The 13,627-nt window shown below is 43.6% G+C and overlaps 1 protein-coding gene across 6 annotated transcripts in view; it reads left to right on the top strand.

The window, feature by feature from the left end:
• ADAMTS12 (ADAM metallopeptidase with thrombospondin type 1 motif 12) overlaps positions 1-13,627 on the top strand; it is a 375,325-nt gene that overhangs the window by 262,330 nt on the left and 99,368 nt on the right. For 3 of the 6 annotated variants that reach the window (XM_085002056.1, XM_021076980.2, XM_085002057.1), the window contains exons 13-14: positions 287-420; positions 8,218-8,338. In XM_085002056.1, the coding sequence (XP_084858182.1) occupies positions 287-420; positions 8,218-8,338 (255 nt within the window). Of the gene's footprint in view, positions 1-286; positions 428-8,217; positions 8,339-13,627 lie in introns of all 6 variants that reach the window. The other 3 variants (XM_085002059.1, XM_085002058.1, XM_085002060.1) reach the window with 1 other exon arrangement.

Genomic DNA, 13,627 nt, shown 5'->3' with positions numbered 1-13,627 from the left:
TATAAATGTAGTTCAACAATTGATTGTTGTCATCATATATAACAAAAGGCATAGACTTTTAAAGTAATCTCCCCAATTTAATTTGTTGCAAAGTTCTTTAAAAGAAAAAAAAAAAAGTCTGCATTGTGTCACAGAAAGGTAAAAGATGGGAATGCCATCTTTTGCTCCAGATGAACAATGTTTGGGGCGGGGGGTGGGGAGCGGGGAGTCATAGGTACAAAATCCTAGGGGAGAGGTACTGAGCTAAAAAGCTAGCTTGCAAAGATTTGTCTCTTTTTCACTCCAGCACATCCTTGTGAGCTCTACTGCCGACCAATAGATGGCCAGTTTTCCGAGAAAATGCTGGATGCTGTCATTGATGGTACCCCTTGCTATGAAGGCGGCAACAGCAGAAATGTCTGTATTAATGGCATATGTAAGGTATTGGGTATGTTTCCTTAATCTACAACTTTATAAAATCATGATTTTTATTAATTTGGGAAGTCAGACCTTCTCACCTTTTGCTTTCATGGTATTTGCATATGGTCTGTTTTTTTTTTTTTTTTTTTTTTTTTTTTTTTTATTGTGTCTGTGAGGCAAGGCTTTTTGGTATGCATCAAAGTCACAATTTGGAACTGAATTGTTTCCCTCCTGCTGATGTCTTCATTTCTTGATCTGTTGATATGCTCTGTGATATTATTTTAGGCATGGGACTGGGTTGAAAGGAAGGAGAACCAAATTAAAGGAGGAATTATTAGGAAAAGGCAATTTAGATTATTTCAGCGGCATTGAATTATTCGTGGGTCACTTGCCAACAGAGTAGATCGGTTGGAGGAAAAACTGAAATTAATCATTGTGTAGTGTTTTTCTTAAAACAGTTTGACATTTAAATCTCGATTAATCACCGGCATGATCTTTAGAAGAGAGATGGCATAACAGGTAATTACAAACGCGGTCTTCTGATTTCTATGGAACTTTTTTCACATCGACTCCATTAAGAAACCCTGCCTTCATGTAAACGACGTAGGTCTGATTTTGTAATGCTTTGACATATACAACCATTGAAGAATTTCTCCCCGTTGTTTATAGTTTATTTTGCAAAGAGCTGATGAACAAGTTTTGTGATCCAACCCCCAGGCATAAATCCCAGTATAAAGAGGTGTTGTTACTCAATGGAAGAAAAACTATATAAATACTCAATTAACTATTAGTAAAGCATAATTTGTAAGTGCTTGGGCTATAGACTGTGAACCAAATACCATTACTTACTAGCTGTATAACCCATACATCTTTCTAAGGTTCAGTTTTCCTCCATAAAATTGGGATGTTAACAAATCTTCTTTGTGGGAGTTGTCAAAAAGATTAAATAAACTCATATATGTTAAGCCCTTAACACAGCCCCTGTCACACAATACTCCTAATATATTTTGTTTGCTTTTATAAATAATTAGCATTATTTTTTCCACTGGCCCAAACTATCACCATGAAAAGCTCCTGCCCATAAATGTTTAGCACCCTGGGAAGGAGAATTTATCACCTTGCCGTGGCTGATGGACTTACCAGTATTGGCCAAAGTACAGGAGGCCACAAGGTGATTCCCAGGACTGAGTGAGTGAGCTAACAGCAAGCTGTAATCAGACTCTAAGTCGGAAAGAGCCCAGGCAGAATTCTCTTCCTGACAGACTAATTACCACTGTGGCTACAGAGAGCCCAAAATAATTCATATATTTCAGGTTAGATCTGTTCCCTAGAGTGGAAAAAAGTTTATTTAGCTAATTTAGCCCCAAGTAGCCCCATTGCCATCTAATGCAGCAGTTCTCAGGCCTGGCTGCCTATTTTAAAATCTACTGACTTCTGGCTCTATCTCTACCTTATTAATTCAGAATCTCTGTGATTTGGGGCCTGGGCATTGCTATTTTTAGAACTCCTCATGTGATGGCCATATGCTGCCAGGGCTGAGAACTTTGGTTATCAAGAAATGAAAGTGAGGCTAAAATTGTCTTTTAGATCTAAATACATTTGCATGCACAGAGACACTATCTTTAGCTTATGATGGAAAACTCAGGTCTTTTGAACAAAAGAGAAGGGATCCTGGGTGCCTCTCTTGAAACCAATTAAATCAACTTAATATAATAAGCCAGATTCTCTCAGCTTGCCTTCCTCTTTCTGGAAACCAGTAATTAAAGCAATAATCAAAGCCTTTTAGGAGCTGTAATAACTCACTTTCTGTCTATACCACACTGAACTAAGTTTTTAAGCTGAGAAGTTGTGCCAAATCAAATTTACCTTAATAGCCAAATACAATTTATCTTTTAAACAGCTAGGTTGTAGATATTTTCAGCTTTTGCTAGTCCTCGTATTCATTCACCAGGTTTTTTTCAAAGGGAATTGAACATCTATTGAAATAAAAAGTTACGTCATCAGAAGAAATAATACATGCAGTGTCTAATTCATCTTCTCTGTGGATAGGAAAATGTTCGCTTATATTCATATAAATATTCATTATTTTTGCTTATAATCATATATTTGCTGTCTGTTTTGAAATTATGATATTTGCCAACATTTGGGCATGTTAGACTTGCAGGACTTGCAGATTCTGTTGTCAAGGGAATTCATCAAACTTTGATCAGAACTGAATTGTTATAGGAAGTAACTCTGTCCCTCATCTTGTTCTTTTGTTTTTTTGTTTGTTTGTTTAACTTGTAATGAACTCCTAAGTTTATTTATCATAGATACAAGTTTAAACCATGACTTTTTAGGATGCACCCCCTTTTTTTATCTTTTTATCTTTTTTAGGGCTGCATCCATGGAGGTTCCCAGACTAGGGGTCAAATCAGAGCTGTAGCCACCAGCCTATGCCAGAGGCATAGTAACGCTGGATCGTAGCCACATCTGTGACCTACACCACAGCTCACGGCAATGCTGGATCCTTAACCCACTGAGCGAGGGCAGGGATCGAACCTGCAACCTCATGGTTCTTAGTCGGATTCATTTCTGCTGTGCCACGATAGGAACTCCAGGATACACCTATTTTTAATAACAGGTATGACGTGGAATAAGCTTTTAAATATATGAGCAGATATTCCACTCTTCTTCCAACTTTCCCAGCCCTGCAGTTTTAAGACAGGCTGCCAACATTCCACCTCTCTCACCCCTTTTTCTTGGAAAGAGAAACCAGATCTTTGATTTTCGTTCCTTTTCTCTTCCCTTTTCTGCCAGTCAGCATAGCTTTGCCTTCGTTTCCTTCCCGAAGAGCCAAGATGCCCTGAACTATCACATTAGCTGTCCCCTAGACTTTTCCACTCCGCCTTCCATCAACCTCTTACCCAGGACCCTGATCCTGACCAACCCAACCAAGATGTTTTGCTCTTACAATCAGTCTATGTACACTTCTTTTTTTTTTTTTTTTTTTTTTTTTTTTTTTTTTTTTATTTTTTTTGTCTTTTGTCTTTTTGCCTTTTGTTGTTGTTGTTGTTGTTGCTATTTCTTGGGCCGCTCCCGCGGCATATGGAGGTTCCCAGGCTAGGGGTCGAATCAGAGCTGTAGCCACCGGCCTACGCCAGAGCCACAGCAACGCAGGATCCGAGCCGCGTCTGCAACCTACACCACAGCTCACGGCAACGCCGGATCGTTAACCCACTGAGCAAGGGCAGGGATCGAACCCGCAACCTCATGGTTCCTAGTCGGATTCGTTAACCACTGCGCCACGACGGGAACTCCTATGTACACTTCTTAAGAATTCCATTTTGTGAATTTATGCCCTGAGAAGGTCAGTGTCTTCAGTCCCACCTGAGTCCTTAATCTTACCTGACGATCGTCCTAAGTTAGCTCCCCTTCTCATTGCTCTCAGAAACTGCCCTGAACCCTCTTTGTTTTCTCTCGAGGCCATTTTGGCCACCTCAGTGATTTGCTGAGCAACCTCAAATCAATTTCTCTGGGCCAGATCTCTCTCGAGAATGCCAGATCCTCGCTCTTGGCCCTCAAAGCATTAATAATAAGCAGCTGTCCCATTTATTAAAGGACAAAATCACTTACCTGTTCTCAGTTAAGCATAACTGGCCCTCTCTTCGCACTAAAGTTTTATGCGCTGGGAATGAATCTCATCTTGGAACTAGACATTCTTCCACTCTTTACCTTTGCCAAGGGACTATAGAAAGAAATGATGACATTCTCAGTGGATTAGGTCATGGTACTCGTTGGTATTTCAGTCCTCAGTTACTTGAGAATTTAGTAAATAAAACAGTGTTAACTGATAAGGAAAAAAATGAGCATTTGTGAGAATACATATTACTTACTCACTCATGTAGGGCTAAAAGCCTGGTGAAAGACGGGGACCTTATTTCTCTAAGTAATGCTCAAGATAGGATGCTCTTCAGTCCAAGCGACAGGGTCAAGAATTGATGATACACTTCTGGAAGAGTCATTAGAATAAAGAGGCAACCTAAGATGGGAGAAAATATTTGCAAACCATATGTATGATGAGTAGTTAATATCAAAAAATGTATGAGAGACACCCACAACTCAATAGCAGAAAAACAAATAACTTGATGAAAAAATGAGCAAAAGACTTGACTAGGCATTTCTCCAAAGAAGATATACCAATGACCAACAGGTAAATGAAAGGTGCTCAACATCATTAAACATCAGAGAAATGCTAATGAAACTCACAAGATAGCACCTCATACCTGTTAGGGTGGCTATTATCAAAAGACAAAGACAGCCAGTTTCAGTGTGGATGTGGAGGAATTGGAACCCTTGTGTGCTGTTGGTGGGAATGTACAATGGCGCAGTCACTATGGGAGACAGTGTGGAGGTTCCTCAAGACATTAAAAATATCTTGGAGTTCCTGTCATGGCGCAGCAGAAACGAATCCGAGTAGGAACCATGAGGTTGCAGGTTCGATCCCTGGCCTTGCTCAGTGGATTAAGGATCTGACATTGCTGTGAGCTGTGGTGTAGGTCACAGATGTGGCTCTGATCCTGAGTTGAAGTGGCTGTGGTATAGGCCAGCAGCTGTAACTCTGATTCGACCCCTAGCCTGGGAACCTCTATGTGCCTCGGGTGTAGTCCTAAAAAGCAAAATAAATAAATAAATAAATAAATATTAAAAATGCTTGCAATTCTCGCTTAAAATAAAAAAATAAAAAATATTTCATTTTTAGTTAAAGTAACATTTAATTTAAATTACAATTTAATTTTTACCATGCGACCCAGCAATCCCATTTCTGGATATATATCCAAAGGAATGAAATCAGGATCTTGAAGACACTTCTGAAATCCCATGTTCATTGCAGCATTATTTGCAATAGCCGAGATATGGAACCAACCCAAATGTTCATCAGTGTGTGAATGGATAAAGAAAATGTGGTATATACATACCATGGAATATTATTCAGCTTTAAAAAAAAGAAGGAAATCCTGCCATTTGACAGCACAGATGAGCCTGGAGGACATTAGCTTGAGTGAAACAAGCCAGTCACAGAAGGACAAATGCTCCATCATTCCATTTATATGAGAATCTAAAGTGGTCCAACTCATAGAGGCAGCAAAGAGCCTGGTGGCTGCCAAGGGAACACACAGAAAGTTCTGTTCAATGAGAATGAAGCGTGACTTGGGCAAGATGAGTAAGTTGTCGAGCTCTGCTGTACAGCGTAGTGTCTGTGGTTAACAACACCGTATTATGCACTTAAACATGTCTAAAGAGGGTAGATCTCATGGTAAGTGTTCTTACCACACACACCCAAAGAATTTTGGAGGAGACGAATATGTCTGTTGCCTTGATTGTGGTGATGGCTTTGTAGGTACTCGGGTCCAAACACATCAAATTGTGAAATTAAATATGTGCAGTACTTTATATATCAGCTCTACCCACCAGAAAGATGTTTTCGTAGAGAAATATGATGGAAAATTAAAGGGATTTTCTTTAAAAAAAAAAAAATGCAGCCTGTTGGGGAGGTGGTCTGGCATCCTAAGGGTCACATCAGAGGGAAGCCATGGCAGAGTCATTGTCCTCCTTTGGTGGCAGCCGCAGTGTCATCTCTGATCCCGCTGACAGCAGGATGACAGTATTGCTGTGGCCCTGTTGCCAGAGCACAGGATGTGGGTGAGGAGAGGGATGTCCCCTCGTTTCCCTCGAGAGCCCTACATGTGATGCGTAGTAAGGGATGGGCTTCTGCCTTCCTCGGCCTCCGGTCACATACTCACGTCAGTGTTGACTGTCCCGCATGCAGTTGATGGAGAAGCAGAGGGATGAGTCTCCACAAGAACCACTTACTCTCGTGGGCCAGCTTGATGGGGAGTGGATTTCCTCCCCCCATCCCACCCCAGTCCCCCCTGCCCAGGGATACTGGCAAATATTACTGAGAAAAAAAAATCAAAAAATGATGGGCTCAAGATATTTGTTTCTCTGGCTTTCTTTCCTTTTTTTCTTCACATTTTTAAACCCATCCCATCCTAGTAGAGATTTTTAAAAGCACTTTAAAATGAGTATGTCTCAGATTAAGTTTCCTGGGCTCATTCCAAATCAGTGAAGGGATGAAAGTCCCTGGGATAGCATTTGCAAAGGTCACTTATTAGAGGCTGCTCAAGCTTGACATGAACATATCATTTGTGAAGGGTTGGCATTTTACTTATAACCATTGAAGGCACACATCCAGACTCTTTCTTTCCACAGTAATTGGCATGATTAAGATTTTTTAAAACTCTTAGTATTTTATTTTTCCAACTGGGTCAAGTAGCACCGTCTCTGGATCTAAAAGAAATCAGAGATAGTTAACCTGAAGAATGGCACTGTTTTCTGCCCATGGGCATTAATTCTCTATTTAGCTGGTGAAGGAAGGGTGTATTTAAAGAGCCAAATTCCTCCTTTCAGTTGATTTGAAGTTGCATTACAATAACAAAAGGAAGTATCTTGGAGAGAGAGAAAAAACTACCTGGGCGTAATTTTTCTTCCCAAATAGAAAAAAATCTGGAGTTCCCCTTTTGGCTCAGTGGGTTAGGAACCTGATGTACTGTCCATGAGGATGTAGGTTCAATCCCTTGCCTCACTCAGTGGGTTAAGCATCCAGCATTGTCACAAACTGCGGCCCAGGTCACAGATGCGGCTCAGATCCCTAGTTGCTGTGGCTGTGGCTTAGGCCAGTAGCTGCAGCTCCAGTTCGACCCTTAGCCTGGGAACTTCCATGTGCCACAGGTGCGAGCCCTAAAAAGAAAAAAGAAAGAAAAGAAAAATCTGACTAATAGAATATGGCAGAGCTTTCCCTTTTTCTCCTGCTACTGAAACATGGTTAAGAAATATAGGCCATAGAAGAGAGCTAGTGACAGCTTCTGTGGAAGTTCACGTGCTTCATGACTTTCAGTCTGAGTGTCATGATTCTTTGCTATGTGCTGTGACCAAACACCCCAAGCTGAATGGCTCTCTCTTTCCAGAATGGGAATTGGATGATAAGGATGTGGCTCTGTTGATGGGTTGAGGAGAAGGGACCAGTGGAGGGGGAGGGTGATAATTCAGGAGGACCAACAGACAGAACCCTGAGACGGGATGGGGTCCAGAGCCCAGGGGTAAGGTTGGTCTTGGCTCAGAGGGGAATGATGAGTTCTTCCTCTGCAGCTGGAGGGAAGGAGGTCAGAATGGCTGGGCTTCGGCTTAGTGTGATGTGTGGTGGGGGCTGGGGTCATTGGTGGCTCCAAAGGGTCTGAAGCTGGGTCTGCAGGTCAGAGGTCTCATGCCTCATTTGACTAGAGTGTCTCAGCCTGAGCCAAATGTCCCCCTTGGCTGGCAGCTCAGGCAGGAACCAGAGAGACCACCCAGTGAGGAATGCAAAGGGAGTGCACACCCAAGTAGAGGTGGGGGTGTTACCTCATCCTTAGGAATCTCACTGAGAAGAAGTGGAGCGACGTTTGCACATCCGGAAGGGATTTACTGCTCCCCCGATTCCCATTCTAAGATCTTTTCGCTGTTATATGTGTTTGGAAAAGTGTTCCATTCTGCCTCTCACTCCAGGGAAATTGCAGCCCCGTGCAGTGTATACTTTTTTCCCCTCTAAGCAAATATTTCCTTTGCCATCCGTGGATGCTTTGGGCATCCCTCTGGCCACCACCAAGAAAAGGAAACGTGATCTTCTCTCTGCCTCCAGCCCTGATCTCATCTGGCGCTAAGGGAGAAAGGAGGGGTCAAAGGCCCAGGCAGGTGTGGCATCCTCCATGCATGTCATTCACGCTCACCCTCTCTTCCGTGCAGATGGTCGGCTGTGACTATGAGATCGATTCCAACGCCACGGAGGATCGCTGTGGTGTGTGCCTGGGGGACGGCTCAGCCTGCCAGACCGTGAAGAAGATGTTTAAGCAGAAAGAAGGATCAGGTAATAAACAAATACATAATTGAAGTGGCAGGGGACTGAGAATGAAGACCAACATGGAGAGCTATTTTTTTAAGCAGATGGTGGCTTGCACAGAATTCAAAATGCATATAGCCTTTCCTACAAAGAGGAAGGGCCCCTTGGCAGTTTTAGGAGCAGGAGCGATTGCTAAGCAATTGCATCGCACTAGGAAGTCGAAGATGGCCTCGAGGCTGCTCCCAGGACCAGGTTTAGAAGTGTGATTCCTGGGAGAGGATCCAGGAGAGTGGTGTTAGAATGGGCTGAGAACTGGGAGACAGAAGCGGAGAAAAGCCACCTGAGAGAAGGAGCAGACCTAAGGGCAGGTTCCGTACCTGAGGGCAGAGAAACCAGCAGTGGATTTAAAGGCAGAAGAATCTGGGTGCAGCTTCAGGGCCAAAGGTGGGCCAAGGCAGGGTTGCTTCAATTTGCTCTTATTCCCAGTTCCTCCCTGTAAGAGGAGGGTCACACCCAAGGGTACCTTAAGCCTCTCCAGGTGGCTTCTCCTACCTCCCCCGACTGCCGCTATTCCTTCCCCATGGTTACCTTTGGGAGGTTTCTTCCTTGTGCAGCTTTGGGCTGCTGATAATCCGTGGAAAATGGAGAGCCCATTCTCACCCCAAATCAGCCATGACCTTGCAGACTGTCTTCAGTTAGGACAGTTCCGTGGTCCCTAGGCACCAGCCATGATTTGCCGGGGAAGGGGTCTTGGCGGAGGCTAAGTGAGCCCTGGAGATGATGAAGGCATCTCCAAGTATCTTAGTTTAGCCCCTTCCCCCTAGAAATACCCTGAGACAAGAAGTCAAGGAGCAATAGTTTTTTTGGAGGATGGAGAATCTGGGGAAACAGCTGTAGGGCACTGCAGAAGTGGATCCGGCAAGGGAAGGAAGCCAGGGAAGGGAATACCATCAGGCCAGCTACATTATGTGGGAGCCAGGATAGACATTTTCCTGCCCAGGAGGGACGAGTTGAGATAATATATATACATACCTCTCACGGGTCATTGCTTGAAGCTATTTTGGGGAGATAAGCGGGTCAGGTTGTTAATTCTCTGGATTGCTAAGGATGCAGGTGCTGAGAGTAGGGGGGCCAGGCTGCATGACCCATGTAGAGCCTAAGGGGATGGGGGCAGAATCCCTGTGCTGGGGCTGGGGGCACCCTAAGGGGGGAGATCAGCTACAGCGGGATACTTTTCCTGGATCCTAGCAAAGCAATACCTCCTTTCTAGAGATGCTTAACACCCTGGGCAGAAGTTACTAAGTGTGCCCAGGAGTAACAGGTGTGGTCATTAAATGACCTGTTTTTCCCTAGACCCCATGACAGTGGATAACCCCAATTTGTTTAATCTCTCTCCCCATTTTTTGATCTTTGAGTATTGAATCAGTAAGATAAATATGTTAGAATCATAAAGTGAAATGCTTGTCCTGCCCTTTAGAATGATCACCGAGGGGGATTTTCCATCATGGCGCAGTAGAAATAAATCTGACTAGGAACCATAAGGTTGTGGGTTCAATCCCTGGCCTCACTCAGTGGGTTAAAGATCCGGTGTTGCGTGAGCTGTGGTGTAGGTCGTAGACGCAGCTTGGATCTGGCATTGCCGTGGCTGGAACGTAGGCCAGCGGCAACAGATTTGATTAGACCCCTGGCCTGGGAACCTCCTCAAAGCCCTCTGGCACTGCCACCCCCAGCACAGGGGGAAAACCAGAGTGCCCACTCTGGGCTCTGTGGCACCCAACTAGGGGTCTGGCCTCTACATACCCACTGGCACTGGCCAGATGCCACTTTTTCTACATGCCTGGTAAAGCTAGACACATTGTAAAGACCCTAGCTGCCCCCATCCCCACCCACATGTGAATGAGGCCAAAAGGTGATGCAAAAATTTGTGAAATGGAGTTAGATTGCAGTGGACAGGATGACTAATGCAAAGGTCAAAGTCAAAAGAGAAACCTCCAGAGTTCCCGTCGTGGCGCAGCAGAAACAAATCCAACTGGGAACCATGAGATTGCGGATCTGATCCCTGGCCTTGCTCAGTGGGTTAAGGATCCAGCGTTGCCTTGAGCTATGGTGTAGGTCGCAGACTAGGCTCAGACCTGGCATTACTGTGGCTGTGGGGTAGGCCGGCGGCTACATCTCTGATTGGACCCCTAGCCTGGGAACCTCCATATGCCACAGGAGCAGCCCAAGAAATGGCAAAAAGCCAAAAAAAAAAAAAAAAATATATATATATATATATATATATATATATATATATATATATATATATCCAGAGCCTTGTTATCACTGCTCTTAATGATGACCTTAAAAGAAAATCCAGTGTCTTCTTTCCTGAGGGATGTAAATCATAAGGCAACACCAAAAAACAATGAACTTGGGCAACAGGTACAGACTAGCTCTTGTAGCAAAATTATCTCTGCAACCAGGAAATCACAAGAATCAGGAGTTCTGGTCATGGCTCAGTGGTTAAGGAACCTGATTAATATCCATGAGGATGTGGGTTCTATCCCTGGCCTTGCTCAGTGGGTTAAGGATCTGGCGTTGCCATGAGCTGTGGTGTAGGCCAGCAGCTGTAGCTCCGATTTGACCCCTAGCCTGGGAACCTCCATATGCCATGGGTGCGGCCCTAAAGACAAAAAAAAAAACAAAAAACAAAAAATAAAAAAACCATGATCAGTCACTCAGAGGATTCAAAAAATCCTCAAATCTTGCATGGCCAGACTGATCCATGGCTTCTGTCTGTATTCTTCTTTCCCCTTCCTATTTTACTTTGGCTAATGACTTTTTTTTTTTTTTTAAATAGAAATGTAGGTGAAAAAGTCTGTGTTAGATATACCCATGGTGCTCAAACCCAGCACCTCCTCCTCTCTGGCTGCTGCTGCCCTTGACTGTGGAGGCATGAAATACTAATCAAGCCTTTTCTTTAGTTTTTGTGTTTCTAAGAGAGAGGATGATGTGGAATTGAAGTACACTCAGAGGCAAGAGACCAGGTACTGGTCTAGATTACCATTGACCTTGGGAAATTACCTCTCCAGGTCTCAATTTCTGCAGCCCCTTCCAACGTGGTACTTTTTGTCTTTCCCCTGTCTCTAGCCCCAGGGCTGATCTTGAGTTTGTTGATATCTAAGTGTCAAAGTTGGGCAGACTATTCAGGAGAAGGTGTCTTTATCCATAGCATCCTTGAGATCTTCCAACAGCTAAGTTTTCATCTTTCTCCAGGGAGAAGAACTCTCTTTAGTAGATTTGTTGCCATGTACTAGATGGTGGTATCTTGCCCTTTAAGTAATGCCACACTTGGGAAACGAAAGGCCCACCTTCTTTTAGACCCTCCATCATAGCTTCTATTTCCTATCTTGGAGAAAGAGAAAAGAATTGGCATTAAGTATAGCGCATGGTGACTGTGATTGGAAGTGTCTGGAATTTGAAGAACTTAGGCTCAGAGGAAATGTACCAAGTACAGACATCAAGAACTGCCTGGTTCAGGAGTTCCCGTCATGGCGCAGTGGAAATGAATCCATCTAGGAACCATGAGGTTGCGGGTTTGATCCCTGGCCTTGCTCAGTGGGTTAAGGATCTGGCATTGCCGTGAGCTGTGGTGTAGGTCGCAGATGCGGCTCAGATCCCACGTTGCTGTGGCTTTGGCCTAGGCTGGCGGCTACAGCTCGGATTAGACCCCTACCCTGGGAACCTCCATATGCCATGGGGGTGAGGCCCTAGAAAAGACAAAAGACAAAAAGGAAAAAAAAAAAAAAAAAAAGAACTGCCTCGTTCAATTTATTCATTCTTTCATTTATTCTATTCCTTGAGAAACTTTAATTGAGCATCTATTGTGCACTTGGCATGGGTTATAGAATAATGAATAAGATGGCGATGCTTCTCACTGCTGCTTCCTCACACTATCCAGGTTACAAGTCCAGGGCCTCACTGTGACATTTGGCTCTTCCGCAGAAATTACATCAGGGGCCTATTGCACAAGGAAGTTTGTAGAGTATTATGCTGCATTCTTCCAAGGGCACCCTAGGCTTATTGCCCAAGGCCTTGACCTTCATCCCAAACTCCTGCAGATCACTGTATTTGGTCTAGAACATTGAGCCTTCATTGTCCAGTTCCTCAGCTTGGTTTGTTTCCTGCTGACTAATCTCCTAGATTCTATATTACTCCCCTACCTTCGTCTTAATATTAGCTAGCTCTTTCCTGATGTTTTTCTAGCTTCTTGGACGTAATCCATTGACTTCCCAAAACCACCACTCCAGACGCCTCTGACCTTAATTGGCTTCTCTAGGTTTTACTAATGCCAAGCCCTTTGACTAAACCAAGTGCTTGTCCTGCTCACACTGGCCTTCTTGGCTGGGAACAAAGGACCACATTCTCTGAGCACCCCGGACCTCCCCTATGGCTAACAGTGTCACTTAACTGAGTGCCCGAACCACCAGCCTTGATTCCTACCTCCTTTATTCAAGCATAACCAGAAAGTGCTCAACTTTCATTTAAAATCTTTTTGTAGGAGTTCCTGTCATGGTGCAGTGGTTAACGAATCCGATTGGGAACCTTGAGGTTGCAGCTCCGACCCCTGGCCTCGCTCAGTGGGTCATGAGCTATGGTGCAGGTCACAGACGCAGCTCGGATCCCACATTGCTGTGGCTGTAGTGTAAGCCAGTGGCTATAGCTCTGATTCGACCCCTAGCCTGGGAACCTCCATATGCCGAGGGAGGATCCCTAGAAAAGGCAAAAGGACAAAAATAAATAAATAAATAAATTAATGAATTGAATTAAATTAAATTAAATCTTTTTGTGGAACTAGAACAGTTAAAACCATATAAAATTCACCTTCAATTTTAGATTTTATGTAATACATTTGCATATCTATTGAGTAGATCTGATGTACATAATACTTATTTTAACTCTTTCGGCACAATGCTTAATTCACTTTCCTCTTTCTGATATACCTCACATACAATTTCATTTTCGCAATTCAACATGTTGGAAAAAACCTCTACAATCTAGAAAGCAGAGGAAGGACTCAGAATGTCCCTGTCCTATAAACTCTTGCTGCCTGTATCCATATCTTTAGCTTAGGAAATTCTTAGACTGGAGTAAAATTAGCCACTGTCTGGAATTATGTGTGTACCCAACCACCTGGATCCCATATACTTGTTGATTCTGCATGTTTATGTGCTTAGTTCTTCCAACTGTAGCTCCTTAGACCCTGACACTGCTTATTATGGTCAAAAGATTAAATTCGTATGCAGTTAGGAATGGATAACAATTCCATGTTATGCT

Source organism: Sus scrofa, chromosome 16 (assembly GCF_054392235.1).
Source record: "Sus scrofa isolate SSC_HxYL_T2T_F1_AM1 chromosome 16, Sscrofa_HxYL_maternal_Yorkshire_Landrace_v2.0, whole genome shotgun sequence".
Classification (NCBI taxonomy): Eukaryota; Metazoa; Chordata; class Mammalia; order Artiodactyla; family Suidae; genus Sus; species Sus scrofa.
The sequence above is the reverse complement of the archived record's forward strand: the minus strand, read 5'-3'. Positions and strand labels throughout refer to the sequence as shown.